Genomic DNA, 18,362 nt, shown 5'->3' with positions numbered 1-18,362 from the left:
AGAGCAGGTGCAATATTCAACTCGCTTTTAGTCTGCTTTATTATTCTGGGTCTTACACCATATGTACTTGTGTACTGTTTTATGTTGCTAGCTGCACAATGTACTGTTCTGCAGCTGCTGTAGCACTTTAGCACAAGAAAGATTTCCCCAAGGGGACAATAGTACAAAGTATATTTGATTTGATTTGAACACTTAAACAGCCAAATAGTTTACAAATCTGAAGGTAGATCCATTATGAATCACACTCCTTCACCCTGCTTACACAATGCATCCCTTCTATATTGGTATTGAATCTTCATTAGATTGCTTTGACGAAAATTATATCGCAATAAACATTGACATATTTTATTGCCCAGACCTCGCTGCTTTAGTCATAAAGTTTCATTTGCTTTTGGAAAATGTGGTTAAAGATGAGAGTCTAATTTATGGCGGATGTGTGATTTAAGATAAGCGATGATCTTTTTTTAGACAGGATTTTTATAAGCGGAAATTATTGGTGGGAACTTGTTTCAGCGAAAGTGCTTCACTTGAAATAACTATGAATCGACCCTGTAAACCTTAAATGGAAAAGGAGCTTCCTCAAATTTTACATTCAGCTGCATGTGGGTTGAAAAGGACTCCTCACTTCCTCGTGTGCAGGGCTGCCTCCTCTTCTTTGGCCCGGGAGGCGCCGTCCCTCGCAGTCCCCCCTGCTCTCCGGGGCACTCGCCGAGCCTCCGCTGTTTAAATGGGCCAAGTTGAGAAGCGGCGGAGAGTGCAAATCTTGTTTGGTCTGGGTCTGTGAACTTCAGCGTGACTTCAACGACACACACAGGGGTTAAAAACAACTCGTTCCAAAACTTTCAACTCCACAAATTTGGAGCAGTATAGCGCGAGCCTCATGTGTCTGGCTCGTGTTTGTTATTATTAATGCCACATTAGTTTAATTAACCTAACGGGAGAGGTTTAATGTAAATTTGCTTTTAGTTGATATGTTTTTATTGGATGGGAGATTGGCCACGTGGAAAGTCCCAGTAACTGAGGATTTGATTTTTTCGATTTAGTTGAAAGATTTCATAGAAAAACGGTGGCTCCACTCAGAGACTGTTAAAAAGCCTTTTTAACTTCTAATCCCCCCCCTGAAGGCAGAGCCGTAAGAAACAGGACGCGTCGCTGCGGCCGGTCACGATCACAGCAGGTTGCATGATGATGACCGCGGCTCAGAGCTGCTCAGCTCGTCAGGTATTAACACTGCGAGTGTGATTAGATGTGGGAGGTTGGATCTGCGAGGCTGGCGGAGAGCGCTGTCGCCGCTGCGAGCTGGAAACTACTGAATGGGAATCTATCCGGCAACTTCGACACACCGCTGTCTCACGGCGACGCGGCGGCTCTGCGTAAAACCAAGCGGCGCGTCTCCAAGTCTGGCTCAGCCCAGCTCGCAGGCGGAGAGGACGCTCAAGTTGGATCGGCCGAGCAGCTTCTCACTTGTTCTCGGCGCGCCGCGGCTCCCACTACCATGCCTGCCATCAAGAAGGAGCGGCTGGATGGAGACGACATGGCACTGACCGCCTTTAACCAGTCCGAATACCTGGCCCCTTTAAATGCCACCGCCATCCCCGTGGTGACCCCGCATCCGCCGCCCTACGACCACATTTTCGCCCATCACCGCGCGTACTTGGGGCTCCACGACTCGGCGCTGCATCACCAGCATCTCCACCATCACACGGACGACTTAATGCTGGAGAGGTTCTCCTCCATCCCCGACTTCCAGCCCTTCTTCGACAACGGGGAGCCGTGCATCGAGGTGGAGTGCGGCGAAAACAAGGCTTTGCTTTACATCAATAAACTGTGCCAAGGCAGCAAAGGACCTTCAATTAAATACAGGGGCGAGTGGCTCACCCCCAATGAGTTCCAGTTTGTCAGCGGACGGGAGACTGCCAAAGACTGGAAACGGAGTATTAGACACAAAGGTAAGAAACAACCGGCAGTGTGCTCGCGGTTCGTGGGCAGAGAGGGACACCTCACCGCCGGCTCTGAACCCCTTTTTACTCGCAGCCGATTCTGGGTAGAAACTTGGGTGTCGTGGTCGGGTGCCGGGTTTTGGAGTGAAAGGGTTACAGCAGCAGTCGGTGCGTAAGGAGACAGATGCGAGAACACTCCGGGGCTCTGACACAGAGTTTGGGCTGCGATCGGGCACTAAACCCGGGGCATCTGGAGTAGACTGCGCCGGAGCTGAGGTGAAAAGTTGCCGACATAGTTAATGCAGTGTGTAACAGTTATAATTTTTTTTTTTTTTGTGTCATTATGGGATGAGTGGTTCCGTTTAGTGAAGCTGCACTTGTGCATGGGTGAAGAGACTTGTATGACATGGAGGGATTTTCGGTCTTTTGAGATGTTGTGTTAAGTTTGCTCCTTCACACCAAACTCAGGGTTAAACGTTACCATTGTGCGAGCAATTTCAAACATTTAACTAAATATTTAAGTATATATATATACATATATATATATATATTTTTTTTACAGGTGTTTTTCTTTTTAAGCATCAATGCAACTATAGCGTTCCGAGATATCTCATGCGGACATTCACGGCACAGGATTTTTAAACATAATTACGCATGAGGCGCGCACCCACCCACTCGCCACACACACAAACACACTCGCACGTACGCTAGTTTATTCAGGGAGAGCAGACACTAGTTAAGGTGTATCTGTGTGTGTGTGTGTGAGTGTGTGTAGGTGGGAAGGGGGGAAGGGGGGGGGGGGAAGGGGGGGTGTCGTCCCCAGGTCAAAAATGATGCCTGATAGATCAATATGCTGATTCCTGTATAGACTGATGACAGTTCTCTGCTGTCTCATCTCATGGGTAGGAAAATTAGTAGAATTAAACTTTATGGCAAAACGTTAAGAGAAAATTCCAGGTACTGACTCCTCAACTTTTATACTGTATTCAGTTATTGATTGTTATCCATTTGATTATTTGTTGTGAAGATTTCTTTTATAAACTTTGTAAGTTTGGCGACGATGGATTCTTCTCTGAAGCTTGTTGATGTTGCCTTAACTCATTCTGTGTCATGCAGGCGATGAGTTTGAACATATTTCTACACGTTCCCTGAAAGTCACTTCTTTTCTTCTCTTTCTCCAGGGAAGAGTCTCAAGACGCTCATGTCAAAAGGAATCTTACAGGTGCACCCTCCAATCTGCGATTGTCCTGGTTGTCGAATTTCATCTCCAGTGGTAAGAATATTTCTCGTCTTGATCTTTCATACCTGCTGTCTCTGCTGCAACCTCTTTTTTGTCAACTTGTTAATACAGTGTGATAACAAGGATCAGGATATTTTAGATTGTGTTTGACTTCCCTGCAGTTGTTATGTAGGATTTAAAATACATTGGGTTGTCAACATGGTCGTCGGGATTTCTCACTGTTGAAGGTTGTAACTCGTCAAAGAGCTCGATGCACGAGGAAAGATATATTACATGTATAAGTGTTAAAAGACTGGTGTGGTACGTGGTACAATAATATCGCGATATACTGAAATTAGCATTTTATAAGAACTTTTTTAATTCCAAAGTTAAGTTAATGGTTAAGGCCTTCCCCTACTTGGTGGCTGTATCGAGTAATCTAGATTTATTTATTCAACTAAAATAACAGATTTGTTGGAAAAGTAACGATATGTGTGGACCATCCAAATATATTGTTTTATTTTTCTCATAGACCAGATCACTGCTCTGTAATTTAGATTTATTTCAGCCTATTTGAAAGCAGGACTGTAGGCACACACATATTTCATTGTGATATTTGTGCTGTCACCCAGCTCGACATGCATGAAACAGTGTCTGTGAGAATATCGGAGCGTTGTCTCTCTCTTTGTAACCTTGACGGTGAAGCCCCTACAGGCACACGTGTCAACTTTGATGATAATTTTTCTCAGCATGAATCTCAAATCCACTTTCAGCCTTTCACAGACGAGGAGTATCAAGCAGCCTTTTTTTTATTCGGAGGCAGTGAGCTGTTCAGTATGGCTGCCTGACGTAAGGGGCTCGTTGGCTCGTTGGCTCGGCTCCTCTGTCCTCCTGAATCAGTTTCCTCACCTGGCTGTTGAACTTTTGTTTGCCTTGTGCTTCCCCCGGGGCTCGGCCAGGGGCACGATGCCAAACCTCGAGGCCTTGCAGGTGTGTCACGGAGACGGCATCACCGCTCTGGTGCGTGTGTGTGTTTGTGTCAGTTATGAGCAAGCACACCGCCGGCTCACTGTCGCCAAATCTGTTCACACAGGTTGTGAGAGCCTGTATGTGTGTGTGTTGCCTTCGTGTGTGTGTGTTTTTATCGCCACGAAGCGCATCTGTCGTCGCTCCCAAGCACTAATCTTGAGGGAAGGGTGTAAGAGGCTTAGCGAGCTACTGAGCGTGGCTACTGCTGATTATTGTGTGCGAGGCACGCAAGGCAAAGGTGGTTTAGATAAGCCGGAGGTGTTTGAGTGATACAGGTAAACAGGTAACATTTTTCACAGCCAAGAATGAAGACCTGTACCCCAACACATAGGGTTCAGCCAAGACGAGTCTCCCGAGGGAGGCAGGGGGCAGTGGAAACAGAAAGCAGAAATGCTCATCTCCTATTTTTCTTATTTTTTTCACGAGGATTTCAAAATCTGAGCATGTTTACTTGTGTTTAGCCTCATTACCGATATCAGAGTGATCGGCTCCTGGCTTGCAAGGGCTTGCACAGTTCCTTTACAATTATAGCTTCGACAGTAAAACTTTGTTATTGACGTAAGCAGGGAGATGAGAGCATTAAGGTCGGTGTGGCCTTTTTCTCCCTCACTTCCTCGCCTTGTCTGTTGGTGAAGCTTGAAGTCGAACCCACCAATACCACTGTGGCACACACACACACACACTCACACACACGCGAGCAAAGTATGTTGGCAGTTCAGTGCGAGGCAGCAGTGAGGGTTAGGGCGGAGGAGGGAGGGCAGCGGGACTTGTATGGCCTGTGCTGGCGTCTCCCTCTCTCCCCACTGACTTCCCTCAGGGCATGGCAGCCAGCACTCCCTCACTGATGAGCTCTCTCTCACAAACACACTCTTACACACACACACATGCACACACTACATGCCTGCCCACTGACACAAATTACCTCATGCAGACATTTATTTTGAAAGTTTGAAGGCTTGAACTTTGAGTGATCTTGTTTCGCTATAGGCACGAGGCAAACGGTCGTAAAAAAAAAAAAAAAAAAAAAAGGTGCAGCAGCTGGCAGGAAGACGTTTCACCTGCTTGCTCGGAACCGGTGGAAGTTAATTTGCTGCGTCGGCCCCGACACAAGCTGTTCACGACGACGCGACACCAGGTGAACCGTTGTTGCACTCAACAGTTTGGAATTTGAATGTGATCGTATAAATTTTCCTTCACGCTCTGGAATTAAATCCGTGTTATGACTGATGCGCCGCCGTTGACGAGCTGTCAAGGTGCGTTGTTTTCCTGTGAAGCCCGTTATTATGTGATCATCGGGTGGTTAAATGATTTCTGTCTCTGTCGGTACTTTTTTGAACATTGACACGAGTTGTCCCTTGAAGTTGCTCGACCCTGTTTACTCTCTGTCTGGGACTATGGTACTGAACGTTATTCATTCCTGTTGAACTGTTATTCTTGGCTCTGTGTGTGTGTTTGTGTGTGTGTGTGTTTTCTTGTACTTGAGTACATGTTAGTTTGTGTGCGTGTTTTCTGTGTGCATGTCTGGGTATATTTGTCATTGTGATGGCGGGCGGACCTGCCTGTTTACTGTGTGAGCTTGCGTGTGTGTGTGTGTGACTGTGCATGCATGTACGTGTGTGTCTCCTCCAGGGAGAGCTGGGCTTCCTCTGCTCTGTTTTTTCAGCGGAACTGGCGGAGGCCGGGAGGAAATTACACTCCCCTCCTCCGGCTCTTAAAGACCTCCTCCAATCAAGGGTTCCTCTTGCAAAGTGGAATCAAACACATGCACACACTCAGGCGCGCACACACACACACACACACACACACCCATACTCGTTTTTGTCACGTCAGGAGGACCGTTCTGTCTTTGTAACATTGTGGGGTCCACCATTTCCAATAGTTCTACAGCATTGTAAAAAATCTGAGAAAATAATAAAAAAATCCTAAACAGAGCTATCACTTTGAATTGACAAAATTCTAAACTTTTGTCTCCACGCTAGGTTTTTGGTCAATTGTGGGGCCCAGTTTCTAGCGTTCCACTCTTGTGAGGTCCAATTTCACACACACATACATATCTCTAGTTTTTCTATCTTAGCGGGGATCTCAATTGTGGGGCCCAGTTTCTAGCGTTCCACTCTTGTGAGGTCCAATTTCACACACACATACATATCTCTAGTTTTTCTATCTTAGCGGGGATCTCAGCGTTAGTGGAGGATAAACTCAGTTTAAGTACACTAATACTATTTTTGGAAGATAAGATTCCTATGACTTAAATGATGCAAACCATTTTAGGATAAAATCACAACATTGTGCATCTCGTCTCTTTTCCCTCTACACCAACCAATTCACATCCCTGGTTAGCTCAGTGACAACAGATAATGACCTCCTCCTCAACATATCTGGATCATGGAGACTTTTATTCAAGAATTTGTACTAAACAATGTTTTGTGGAAAAAAAGCTGCTCTCACAAACAACATTTTTGTTTAAACTCTGGGTATAGAACCAGACCAACCCTTTATGGTAGGCACATTTAACATAACTACAAAATATTAAATACAAACATTGTACAAAACAAAAATTGTGTAAAAAAAAAAAAAAAAAGCTCCTCTCACTTAGGGTATAGACCCCGGCCAACCCATAATGGCAGGCACATTCAACATAACACACACGAAAATATTAAATACATACTCAACAACAATATTAACTTGCAAATTCATACATTTTCCTTTTCATAGCAGTAATCCTATTTTTTTATTAAATACTTGACTGCTTTCCAGTCTCCACTGCCACAGCAGGAGTCTGCAAGTTGATCACCTGAAATTCAGATAAAAAACAAATACATATGATGAATTGATGCTGATGAGGTTTGTGAAGATATTGACAAGTTACAAAAGTCAGCTCTGTGATAAACAATTCTAAAACGGCATATAACCAAAGCTAAGTGTGTGGCAAAGACGTTTCTGAAGATCTGAACTACAGCCATAACAACATATAAGAGGCTAAAGCGGATCACATTCAAAATACCCTTTTTAAACATATAACAGTTCAGAGAGTGTAATAATATTTCTGTAATAACTTGGTTTAGATAATGAGAGGTGTTGCCTTACTGATGTAAAATCTCTTAAAGTGAGATCCAAACAGGAGGGCCCCATTAGAGCATCTCTAGACACATTTATGAGTGTGTGTGTATGAGTAAAATCTCTAAAAGTGAGATCCAAATGGAAGGGCCCCATTAGAGCATCACTAGAAACATTAATGTGTGTGTTTGAGATGAATTGGGCCCCATAAGGAAAAGACTAGAGATGTGTGTGTGCTCGTTTAAGTGAGGTTCCCTCGTCATGAACTATGTTCCTTCATCATAAGTCTACCAAATCCGCCAATAAGTAACCCCCAATGTAAAGCTGTATCAGAATGCTATATCAACACCACAATATCTTTGTAAATGAACTAGATAGTGTAGAGGTCAACATAAACAGTTTGTGATGACAGCGTCTTCATCATTCTTTTACCTGCAAGTTTGCAAGTTCAGTATTGGAATCTCCATGAGAGCTCGGATCTGCTTTTAATATCTGGGTCTCTACTGCCACAGCAGGAGTCTGCAAGTTGATCACCTGAAATTCAGATAAAAAACAAAAACACATAATGAATTGAGGCAGATGAGGTTTTGAAGATATTGATAAGTTACAAAAGTCAGCTCTGTGATAAACGATTCTAAAACAGCATATAACCAAAGCTAAGTGTGTGGCAAAGACGTTTCTGAAGATCTGAACTACAGCCATAACAACATATAAGAGGCTAAAGCGGATCACATTCAAAATACCCTTTTTAAACATATAACAGTTCAGAGAGTGTAATAATATTTCTGTAATAACTTGGTTTAGATAATGAGAGGTGTTGCCTTACTGATGTAAAATCTCTTAAAGTGAGATCCAAACAGGAGGGCCCCATTAGAGCATCTCTAGACACATTTATGAGTGTGTGTGTATGAGTAAAATCTCTAAAAGTGAGATCCAAATGGAAGGGCCCCATTAGAGCATCACTATAAACATTAATGTGTGTGTTTGAGATGAATTGGGCCCCATAAGGAAAAGACTAGAGATGTGTGTGTGCTCGTTTAAGTGAGGTTCCCTCGTCATCAACTATGTTCCTTCATCATAAGTCTACCAAATCCGCCAATAAGTAACCCCCAATGTAAAGCTGTATCAGAATGCTATATCAACACCACAATATCTTTGTAAATGAACTAGATAGTGTAGAGGTCAACATAAACAGTTTGTGATGACAGCGTCTTCATCATTCTTTTACCTGCAAGTTTGCAAGTTCAGTATTGGAATCTCCATGGGAGCTCGGATCTGCTTTTAATATCTGGGTCTCTACTGCCACAGCAGGAGTCTGCAAGTTGATCACCTGAAATTCAGATAAAAAACAAAAACACAATGAATTGAGGCAGATGAGGTTTTGAAGATATTGATAAGTTACAAAAGTCAGCTCTGTGATAAACGATTCTAAAACAGCATATAACCAAAGCTAAGTGTGTGGCAAAGACGTTTCTGAAGATCTGAACTACAGCCATAACAACATATAAGAGGCTAAAGCGGATCACATTCAAAATACCCTTTTTAAACATATAACAGTTCAGAGAGTGTAATAATATTTCTGTAATAACTTGGTTTAGATAATGAGAGGTGTTGCCTTACTGATGTAAAATCTCTTAAAGTGAGATCCAAACAGGAGGGCCCCATTAGAGCATCTCTAGACACATTTATGAGTGTGTGTGTATGAGTAAAATCTCTAAAAGTGAGATCCAAACGGAAGGGCCCCATTAGAGCATCACTAGAAACATTAATGTGTGTGTTTGAGATGAATTGGGCCCCATAAGGAAAAGACTAGAGATGTGTGTGTGCTCGTTTAAGTGAGGTTCCCTCGTCATGAACTATGTTCCTTCATCATAAGTCTACCAAATCCGCCAATGAGTAACCCCCAATGTAAAGCTGTATCAGAATGCTATATCAACACCACAATATCTTTGTAAATGAACCAGATAGTGTAGAGGTCTAGATAAACAGTTTGTGATGACAGTGTCTTCATCATTCTTTTACCTGCGATTTTGCAAGTTCAGGACTGGAATCTCCTTGGGAGCTCGGATCTGCTTTTAATATCTGGGTCTCTATAGCAGGAGTCTGCAAGTTGGTCACCTGAAATTCAGATAAAAAACAAAAACACATAATGAATTGATGCAGATGAGGTTTTGGAGATATTGATAAGTTACAAAAGTCAGCTCTGTGATAAACGATTCTAAAACAGCATATAACCAAAGCTAAGTGTGTGGCAAAGACGTTTCTGAAGATCTGAACTACAGCCATAACAACATATAAGAGGTTAAAGCGGATCACATTCAAAATACCCTTTTTAAACATATAACAGTTCAGAGAGTGTAATAATATTTCTGTAATAACTTGGTTTAGATAATGAGAGGTGTTGCCTTACTGATGTAAAATCTCTTAAAGAGAGATCCAAACAGGAGGGCCCCATTAGAGCATCTCTAGACACATTTATGAGTGTGTGTGTATGAGTAAAATCTCTAAAAGTGAGATCCAAATGGAAGGGCCCCATTAGAGCATCACTAGAAACATTAATGTGTGTGTTTGAGATGAATTGGGCCCCATAAGGAAAAGACTAGAGATGTGTGTGTGCTCGTTTAAGTGAGGTTCCCTCGTCATGAACTATGTTCCTTCATCATAAGTCTACCAAATCCGCCAATGAGTAACCCCCAATGTAAAGCTGTATCAGAATGCTATATCAACACCACAATATCTTTGTAAATGAACTAGATAGTGTAGAGGTCTAGATAAACAGTTTGTGATCACAGCGTCTTCATCATTCTTTTACCTGCGAGTTTGCAAGTTCAGTATTGGAATCTCCATGGGAGCCCGGATATGCTTTTAATATCCGGGTCTCTACTGCCACAGCAGGAGTCTGCAAGTTGGTCACCTGAAATTCAGATAAAAAACAAAAACACATAATGAATTGATGCAGATGAGGTTTTGAAGATATTGATAAGTTACAAAAGTCAGCTCTGTGATAAACGATTCTAAAACAGCATATAACCAAAGCTAAGTGTGTGGCAAAGACGTTTCTGAAGATCTGAACTACAGCCATCACAACATATAAGAGGCTAAAGCGGATCACATTCAAAATACCCTTTTTAAACATATAACCGTTCAGAGAGTGTTATAATATTTCTGTAATAACTTGGTTTAGATAATGAGAGGTGTTGCCTTACTGATGTAAAATCTCTTAAAGTGAGATCCAAACAGGAGGGCCCCATTAGAGCATCTCTAGACACATTTATGAGTGTGTGTGTATGAGTAAAATCTCTAAAAGTGAGATCCAAATGGAAGGGCCCCATTAGAGCATCACTAGAAACATTAATGTGTGTGTTTGAGATGAATTGGGCCCCATAAGGAAAAGACTAGAGATGTGTGTGTGCTCGTTTAAGTTAGGTTCCCTCGTCATGAACTATGTTCCTTCATCATAAGTCTACCAAATCCGCCAATGAGTAACCCCCAATGTAAAGCTGTATCAGAATGCTATATCAACACCACAATATCTTTGTAAATGAACTAGATAGTGTAGAGGTCTAGATAAAAAGTTTGTGATGACAGCGTCTTCATCATTCTTTTACCTGCGAGTTTGCAAGTTCAGTATTGGAATCTCCATGGGAGCCCGGATATGCTTTTAATATCCGGGTCTCTACTGCCACAGCAGGAGTCTGCAAGTTGATCACCTGAAATTCAGATAAAAAACAAAAACACATAATGAATTGATGCAGATGAGGTTTTGAAGATATTGATAAGTTACAAAAGTCAGCTCTGTGATAAACGATTCTAAAACAGCATATAACCAAAGCTAAGTGTGTGGCAAAGACGTTTCTGAAGATCTGAACTACAGCCATAACAACATATAAGAGGCTAAAGCGGATCACATTCAAAATACCCTTTTTAAACATATAACCGTTCAGAGAGTGTAATAATATTTCTGTAATAACTTGGTTTAGATAATGAGAGGTGTTGCCTTACTGATGTAAAATCTCTTAAAGTGAGATCCAAACAGGAGGGCCCCATTAGAGCATCTCTAGACACATTTATGAGTGTGTGTGTATGAGTAAAATCTCTAAAAGTGAGATCCAAATGGAAGGGCCCCATTAGAGCATCACTAGAAACATTAATGTGTGTGTTTGAGATGAATTGGGCCCCATAAGGAAAAGACTAGAGATGTGTGTGTGCTCGTTTAAGTTAGGTTCCCTCGTCATGAACTATGTTCCTTCATCATAAGTCTACCAAATCCGCCAATGAGTAACCCCCAATGTAAAGCTGTATCAGAATGCTATATCAACACCACAATATCTTTGTAAATGAACTAGATAGTGTAGAGGTCTAGATAAAAAGTTTGTGATGACAGCGTCTTCATCATTCTTTTACCTGCGAGTTTGCAAGTTCAGTATTGGAATCTCCATGGGAGCCCGGATATGCTTTTAATATCCGGGTCTCTACTGCCACAGCAGGAGTCTGCAAGTTGATCACCTGAAATTCAGATAAAAAACAAAAACACATAATGAATTGATGCAGATGAGGTTTTGAAGATATTGATAAGTTACAAAAGTCAGCTCTGTGATAAACGATTCTAAAACAGCATATAACCAAAGCTAAGTGTGTGGCAAAGACGTTTCTGAAGATCTGAACTACAGCCATAACAACATATAAGAGGCTAAAGCGGATCACATTCAAAATACCCTTTTTAAACATATAACCGTTCAGAGAGTGTAATAATATTTCTGTAATAACTTGGTTTAGATAATGAGAGGTGTTGCCTTACTGATGTAAAATCTCTTAAAGTGAGATCCAAACAGGAGGGCCCCATTAGAGCATCTCTAGACACATTTATGAGTGTGTGTGTATGAGTAAAATCTCTAAAAGTGAGATCCAAACGGAAGGGCCCCATTAGAGCATCACTAGAAACATTAATGTGTGTGTTTGAGATGAATTGGGCCCCATAAGGAAAAGACTAGAGATGTGTGTGTGCTCGTTTAAGTGAGGTTCCCTCGTCATGAACTATGTTCCTTCATCATAAGTCTACCAAATCCGCCAATGAGTAACCCCCAATGTAAAGCTGTATCAGAATGCTATATCAACACCACAATATCTTTGTAAATGAACCAGATAGTGTAGAGGTCTAGATAAACAGTTTGTGATGACAGCGTCTTCATCATTCTTTTACCTGCGAGTTTGCAAGTTCAGTTTTGGAATCTCCATGGGAGCCCGGATATGCTTTTAATATCCGGGTCTCTACTGCCACAGCAGGAGTCTGCAAGTTGATCACCTGAAATTCAGATAAAAAACAAAAACACATAATGAATTGATGCAGATGAGGTTTTGAAGATATTGATAAGTTACAAAAGTCAGCTCTGTGATAAACGATTCTAAAACAGCATATAACCAAAGCTAAGTGTGTGGCAAAGACGTTTCTGAAGATCTGAACTACAGCCATAACAACATATAAGAGGCTAAAGCGGATCACATTCAAAATACTTTTTTAAAACATATAACCGTTCAGACAGTGTAATAATATTTCTGTAATAACTTGGTTTAGATAATGAGAGGTGTTGCCTTACTGATGTAAAATCTCTTAAAGTGAGATCCAAACAGGAGGGCCCCATTAGAGCATCTCTAGACACATTTATGAGTGTGTGTGTATGAGTAAAATCTCTAAAAGTGAGATCCAAACGGAAGGGCCCCATTAGAGCATCACTAGAAACATTAATGTGTGTGTTTGAGATGAATTGGGCCCCATAAGGAAAAGACTAGAGATGTGTGTGTGCTTGTTTAAGTGAGGTTCCCTCGTCATGAACTATGTTCCTTCATCATAAGTCTACCAAATCCGCCAATGAGTAACCCCCAATGTAAAGCTGTATCAGAATGCTATATCAACACCACAATATCTTTGTAAATGAACCAGATAGTGTAGAGGTCTAGATAAACAGTTTGTGATGACAGCGTCTTCATCATTCTTTTACCTGCGATTTTGCAAGTTCAGTACTGGAATCTCCTTGGGAGCTCGGATCTGCTTTTAATATCTGGGTCTCTACTGCCACAGCAGGAGTCTGCAAGTTGGTCACCTGAAATTCAGATAAAAAACTGTAATATTGTAACATTTAGTTCTGAGAAATCATATAATTATCTTTCAAAACACAGATCACGATCAATTCTATATAAATGGAGAAATACAAATATTTAGACGTTAGAAATATTATTTAGTCACCTTTTCATGGCTTGGCCCTTTTGAGTCACCAGAGTAGGAGATTATTTCGGTTCCTACCTCAATAAGCTTAATGGAAAATAGGCATAAGTTTGGCTTGTTGTATGGTGCAGTTTCGATATTTGTTGTTTTCATTAACCAATCTTCCAAGGGATCCGTCTTCTTTGGAAGCATCAATACTAAAAAGTAACAAAACCTCCTATTACACTATGTAGGGCTACATGATTATAACCAAAAGGGTTTCATGTAAATTATCAATTGATTATAGAGTACTTTAACATTTAAATAAAAAGAGCATGATTTCAAAATCCCATTCACAGGGCATCTAATAGAGGCAAAAACATGATTGAAATTGATGCAAAATATTCACAGATTTGTACCTAAAGAGAGCACTGCATTAATTTTCATGTTTTCCATCAGTTCGCTACCTTACAATGATAACACCCTTCACAGTGTTGCGGTTCATGATTTTTGAGTTGATGTTTGAGCAGCGGCGAAATATTGGATCAATACAATATTCTCCTTCTTGGCCTTCATGCATTTATCGAACCGCAGTAGGGATGGGACTTTAGAGGAGATTTCATGTTCGAATATTCATAACGTTATTGAACAATTAATCGATCATTCGCTAAGGCATTCTTTTTCAGTTTAGGAACCCTGGTCTGTGAGTTTACGGGAAAGGATGGGACGGTTAGAGTGAATACATATTTTCTTTAGATGTACAAATCACTGACCATGAACTTAAAGTTCGTTAAGATATCTGACAGGGATTTAGCACCCGTTACACTCATCTGCTGTAGGAAGTCGAGCTCCACAAGATACCGGAAGATGTTCTTCTCATAATGCGCGGGACTAGAACGATATTCATTAGGCTTGGATGTTATTCGAATAATTCTTAATGAACGAATATATGAATATCGATTATTCATTACCAATCCTAAACCGCAGTTCATGGAGATTTATTCAGGGGGTTTAATATTTGTGTTGCTTTGTGGAGCAGGCAAGTGGCATGCACTCTTTGGATAAGATTTTTGTTGTTTATGATCACAACTCTCCTGAATCTGAATTACCTAAAAACCCATGGGACGATGCTTTGTTTCGAGAGACTAGCTCTGAGACTCTGCCTCTGATTTTTGTCTAGCTGTCTACTCTGTTGGATTGTATATGTCAATATCGCAGTCGATCATGTTTATTTAATTGTGGAAGACCAAAATAATGATCACAATTACTATTTGATTAATTATGCAGCCCTCTTTTAAATAAGTTGAAGCTAGCATGTAATCATTCTCCAACAAAAAGGATATTTATTTATAATGCATGTGCACACAAGCCATATACCACAAAAAAAAGTTGTGCAATTGCATCTATATTTAATGTAAATATTCATGATAGAAGACAGGCTTATGTAAAATTGCCCATACAAGGCTGCATTTTACTTAAACAGCAGCCACAAGCAAGATGTTTTTAAAGATATCTGCTTCTGACGTCTATTTCAAATAATTATTTATACCATATGTACATGTTAATGAATAGTACTGAGAAATGCACAATATGCTACACCGACTGGACCAGACATGCTTCTTACCTTTGTAACTATCAATATATTTTTCTATAAAACACTGCTTGTCCCTTGAAGACAGAACCCACGATATTGCATCTTCTGCCGGCTGGACCCTCTTCCTCTTTAAAATAATTTTCAAATCAGACAGCAAACATGGATTTATTATCTAGGATTAGTCATCAGACCACAGGTGTGTCCAAGAGGTTTGTGCCGGTAGCATAATAAAATTCACCAATAATCATGAACCCCAGGATTCAACATGCCATTTTTCTTATTAAAATAATACTTGTATAGCATCAACACTGTAATGCATAATAAATGTATGCCTTTTTTTTAAGACAAACTGGAATAATGATGCTGCAGTGATGTTTAAATACTTATAAAGGCAAACAAAAACAGCATAAAAATAATCATTCATTTTTAACAGCACATCAGCAGCAAGATATCTGGTTCTAATGTAGCATCTAAGGATCCGATGCTAATGATAGCAGCTTGCAATCCGATGCTAATATTAGCTAGCGATCCGATGCTAATATTAGCAGCTAGCGATCCGATGCTAATATTAGCAGCTAGCGATCCGATGCTAATGATAGCAGCTTGCAATCCGATGCAAACATTCGCTAGCGATCAGATGCTAATATTAGCAGCTAGCGATCGATGCTAATGATAGCAGCTAGCGATCCGATGCTAATATTAGCAGCTAGCGATCCGATGCTAATAATAGCAGCTAGCAATCCGATGCTAACATAAGTCAGTGATACAACACTAATATTAGCAGCTGGCAATCCGATGCTAACATTAGCAGCTAGTGATCTTGATAAAATAGTATTTTATTAATCCTCAATGGCGAAATTGTTGCACTGCAGTTGCAAGAAACTGTGGGGAGGAACAAGAAAATGTCATATAAACCAAGTAAAACTCCACTAAAACTATTAAGCTTACCTGTCATCCATTGAGCTGCAGGCCCGGTCCACAGCGCGGCATTCGCTAAGCCCCGCCCACGTCCCGTATCATTGGCTGAAAGTTTACACACTTCTACTTGGTGTGTATCGGCGAAAATGGGAAAACCGGAAGTAGGGGGCGATAGAGAGCAAATAATTTCAAACACACGTTTCCACTTTTTGTTACCTTGTGGGCCAAGTGAAGAAGAAGCAACAGGGGCATTAGGGGAGGTTCCAGAGCTCATTTAAAGCAATAAACGTTGTGGGGCCCACCATTTTGGGCCCCACACCGTCTGAGGGCCCCATACCGTTGGTGTGCTCCTTGCCACTGGACCTCACAAAGTAAGAAATACGAGTGCACACACACACACACACACACACACACACACACACACACACACACACAAACACAGAAACATACACACATACACTCTTTAGCATACAAATAGACTTTGGCTTCAGATTTCAACTACCCACTGCACGCTGTTGCTTCCGCTGTGTACGTTTTGTGTTCGCGTGCATGCGTGCTGCTCTGGTTACGTTGCTATGGTGACGCCGGAATCGGTCAGTGGCCCAGAAGTGTGCAGAGCTGTGATCACGTGAAGTGTGTTTGTGCACTTTTGAATGCATCGCTCTGTGTATCGGACAAATTAGAGATTAAGTGAGCCCCTAATGAGCCGTTTGTTCACCGTGGGTCTCAATCCCGCTGATAGAGATCGATATCAACTGGAATCTGAGTCCGACGTTAGATCAGCACGATTCGAGCTCAATTAGAATCACGATTTTCTTGTTTAAAATTAAGATCACGATTTCTACATTAATGTTTATCGCGCTCTTTTACCTGATACAGAAGGAAACTGCGAAAAAATATGTTTCTAGCTTAAACGCAACAGCTAGCTAAATCTGACGCTGAAGTGTTCTTCTTTACTTTTTCGCTGCTAAGTCGCTGGTTTCTGCCGCTCTGCATCACATGGTCCAATGCTGTGATGTCATTCGCTGAGGCAGAAAGTAGAAGTGTTTGTCTTCATGCGGCAGACGACTAAGGAAAATGCATCACACGTTAAGAAGTGAGATTTTTAATACGATCAAACATGGCGCTCAGTCACATGTAGAAACCCAGTAGCCGTTGCGCGTGAACAAACATGTGAAAACACGATCGTTGCTCTTGTTGTTTTCCAGTTAATAATTCTGTGAAATAGTCTAAATAGCACTTGGTTGTTAGCAAATGGACCATTAGTGTCCCTGTCATCCAGACTGATAGAGGGCTGAATGTGTTTGTATACGTTAGCTTGTATGTACTGCATGTGCTGCGCTGACCTTCTTAAGTATTTGTACATACTTTTAAAAACAAGGCATCTAAATGAAGTCGAAGCATCTATCAACAGAATGTGGTTTATCACATCAGTGTGCGTGTGAGTGTGTGTGCTTGTGTGTTTGTGTGTCAACATGTGATTTCCTCTTACGGTTGCACTGACAAACTCACACACCGAGTGTATATGACCACCGAGTCTAGGAAGTAAAGTCCATCATTTTTGACTTTTTGATTCTTTTTTAACGTGGTACTTTAGCTGTAAGACAGTTATGATTTGGCAGATCATTATAATTAATGGGATGTATTTGGAAATCAATTCTTAACACAAGTTTGTTGGTCTCATTCTCATAAATGGATTTATTATGATAAAGATGGACACATTTTATGTAACCTTTGCTCCATTTAGTGTAGTTTTGTGTGTGTGATTTGTCTAAGTCTCATCAAGGAGTGAATTGAATTGCCCTTGTGTGTTTTATTACAAGTGTGTCAAACTTGAGATGAGATTCCATTGATGGTCTGGTTCAAATTTGACTCCTGTTGGGACCAAAACAACAGAAAACCTGACATGAATTTTTCTTCCTCAACTTTGCGCTTGCCTCCACCTCCCCTGCCGGGGGAGAGATAGAGACCTGGTGGTCACCTGTAAAGCTCTGCTGTGGTGACTTCGGCCGGCCAATCCCAACACAGAGAAAGAGAGAGAGAGAGAGGCAGAGAGGGAATATGGGAATACGGGAGGAGGAAAGGGAACAAGAGGGAAAGGGGAGAGCGAGAGGCGCACATGCACGCTTGACTGCACTGCCACTGACCTCCCAGCGCCGCCCAACAGCAGCCCCCCCCCCACCCCTTCCCCTCCACATCACCATCTCTCGCCCTCTGTGCACCTCACCCCCTCCCCTTCTTAACGCCGCCACCCCCCCACACCCCCCCCATCCCTCCCTCCTTGCCCTGTGCCGCTTCACTGGGCCGCAACGGCAGGAGAGCGTGTGTCTGTGTGTGTGTGTGTGTGAGTGAGTGTGTGTGCATCCGTGCAAATGTGTGTGTGTGTGTGTGTGGTTGTGTGTGGGG

At 41.6% G+C, this 18,362-nt stretch overlaps 2 protein-coding genes across 6 annotated transcripts in view; one reads left to right on the top strand and one right to left on the bottom strand.

The window, feature by feature from the left end:
• The first annotated feature begins 822 nt into the window (after nt 1–822).
• Nucleotides 823–18,362, top strand: part of samd11 (sterile alpha motif domain containing 11) — a 59,968-nt gene continuing 42,428 nt past the window's right edge. The window contains exons 1-2 of one of the 2 annotated variants that reach the window (XM_062392943.1): nt 823–1,949; nt 3,122–3,213. In XM_062392943.1, coding sequence (XP_062248927.1) covers nt 1,247–1,949; nt 3,122–3,213 — 795 coding nt within the window. In that variant the 5' untranslated portion in view covers nt 823–1,246. The remainder of the gene's footprint in view (nt 1,950–3,121; nt 3,214–18,362) is intronic. The other variant, XM_062392944.1, reaches the window with a different exon arrangement.
• On the bottom strand, nt 6,566–16,332 carry LOC133957398 (uncharacterized). 4 transcript variants are annotated; one of them, XM_062392948.1, is made up of 8 exons: nt 15,987–16,332; nt 15,069–15,165; nt 13,487–13,662; nt 13,242–13,343; nt 9,268–9,363; nt 8,474–8,575; nt 7,678–7,779; nt 6,566–6,982 (listed from the first exon to the last, which is right to left on the bottom strand). In XM_062392948.1, exons 3-8 carry the CDS (start codon nt 13,655–13,657, stop codon nt 6,923–6,925), a joined length of 633 nt encoding a protein of 210 aa, XP_062248932.1. In that variant the 5' UTR covers nt 13,658–13,662; nt 15,069–15,165; nt 15,987–16,332; the 3' UTR covers nt 6,566–6,922. The 4 variants fall into 4 exon arrangements, with proteins under 4 accessions (XP_062248932.1, XP_062248933.1, XP_062248929.1 ...); XM_062392949.1 differs by having other exon boundaries at nt 13,487–15,165; XM_062392945.1 differs by lacking the exon at nt 15,069–15,165.

This window comes from Platichthys flesus, chromosome 7, assembly GCF_949316205.1.
Source record: "Platichthys flesus chromosome 7, fPlaFle2.1, whole genome shotgun sequence".
Lineage (NCBI taxonomy): Eukaryota > Metazoa > Chordata > Actinopteri > Pleuronectiformes > Pleuronectidae > Platichthys > Platichthys flesus.
Note: the sequence above shows the minus strand (reverse complement) of the source record. Positions and strands in the feature narration are given on the sequence as shown.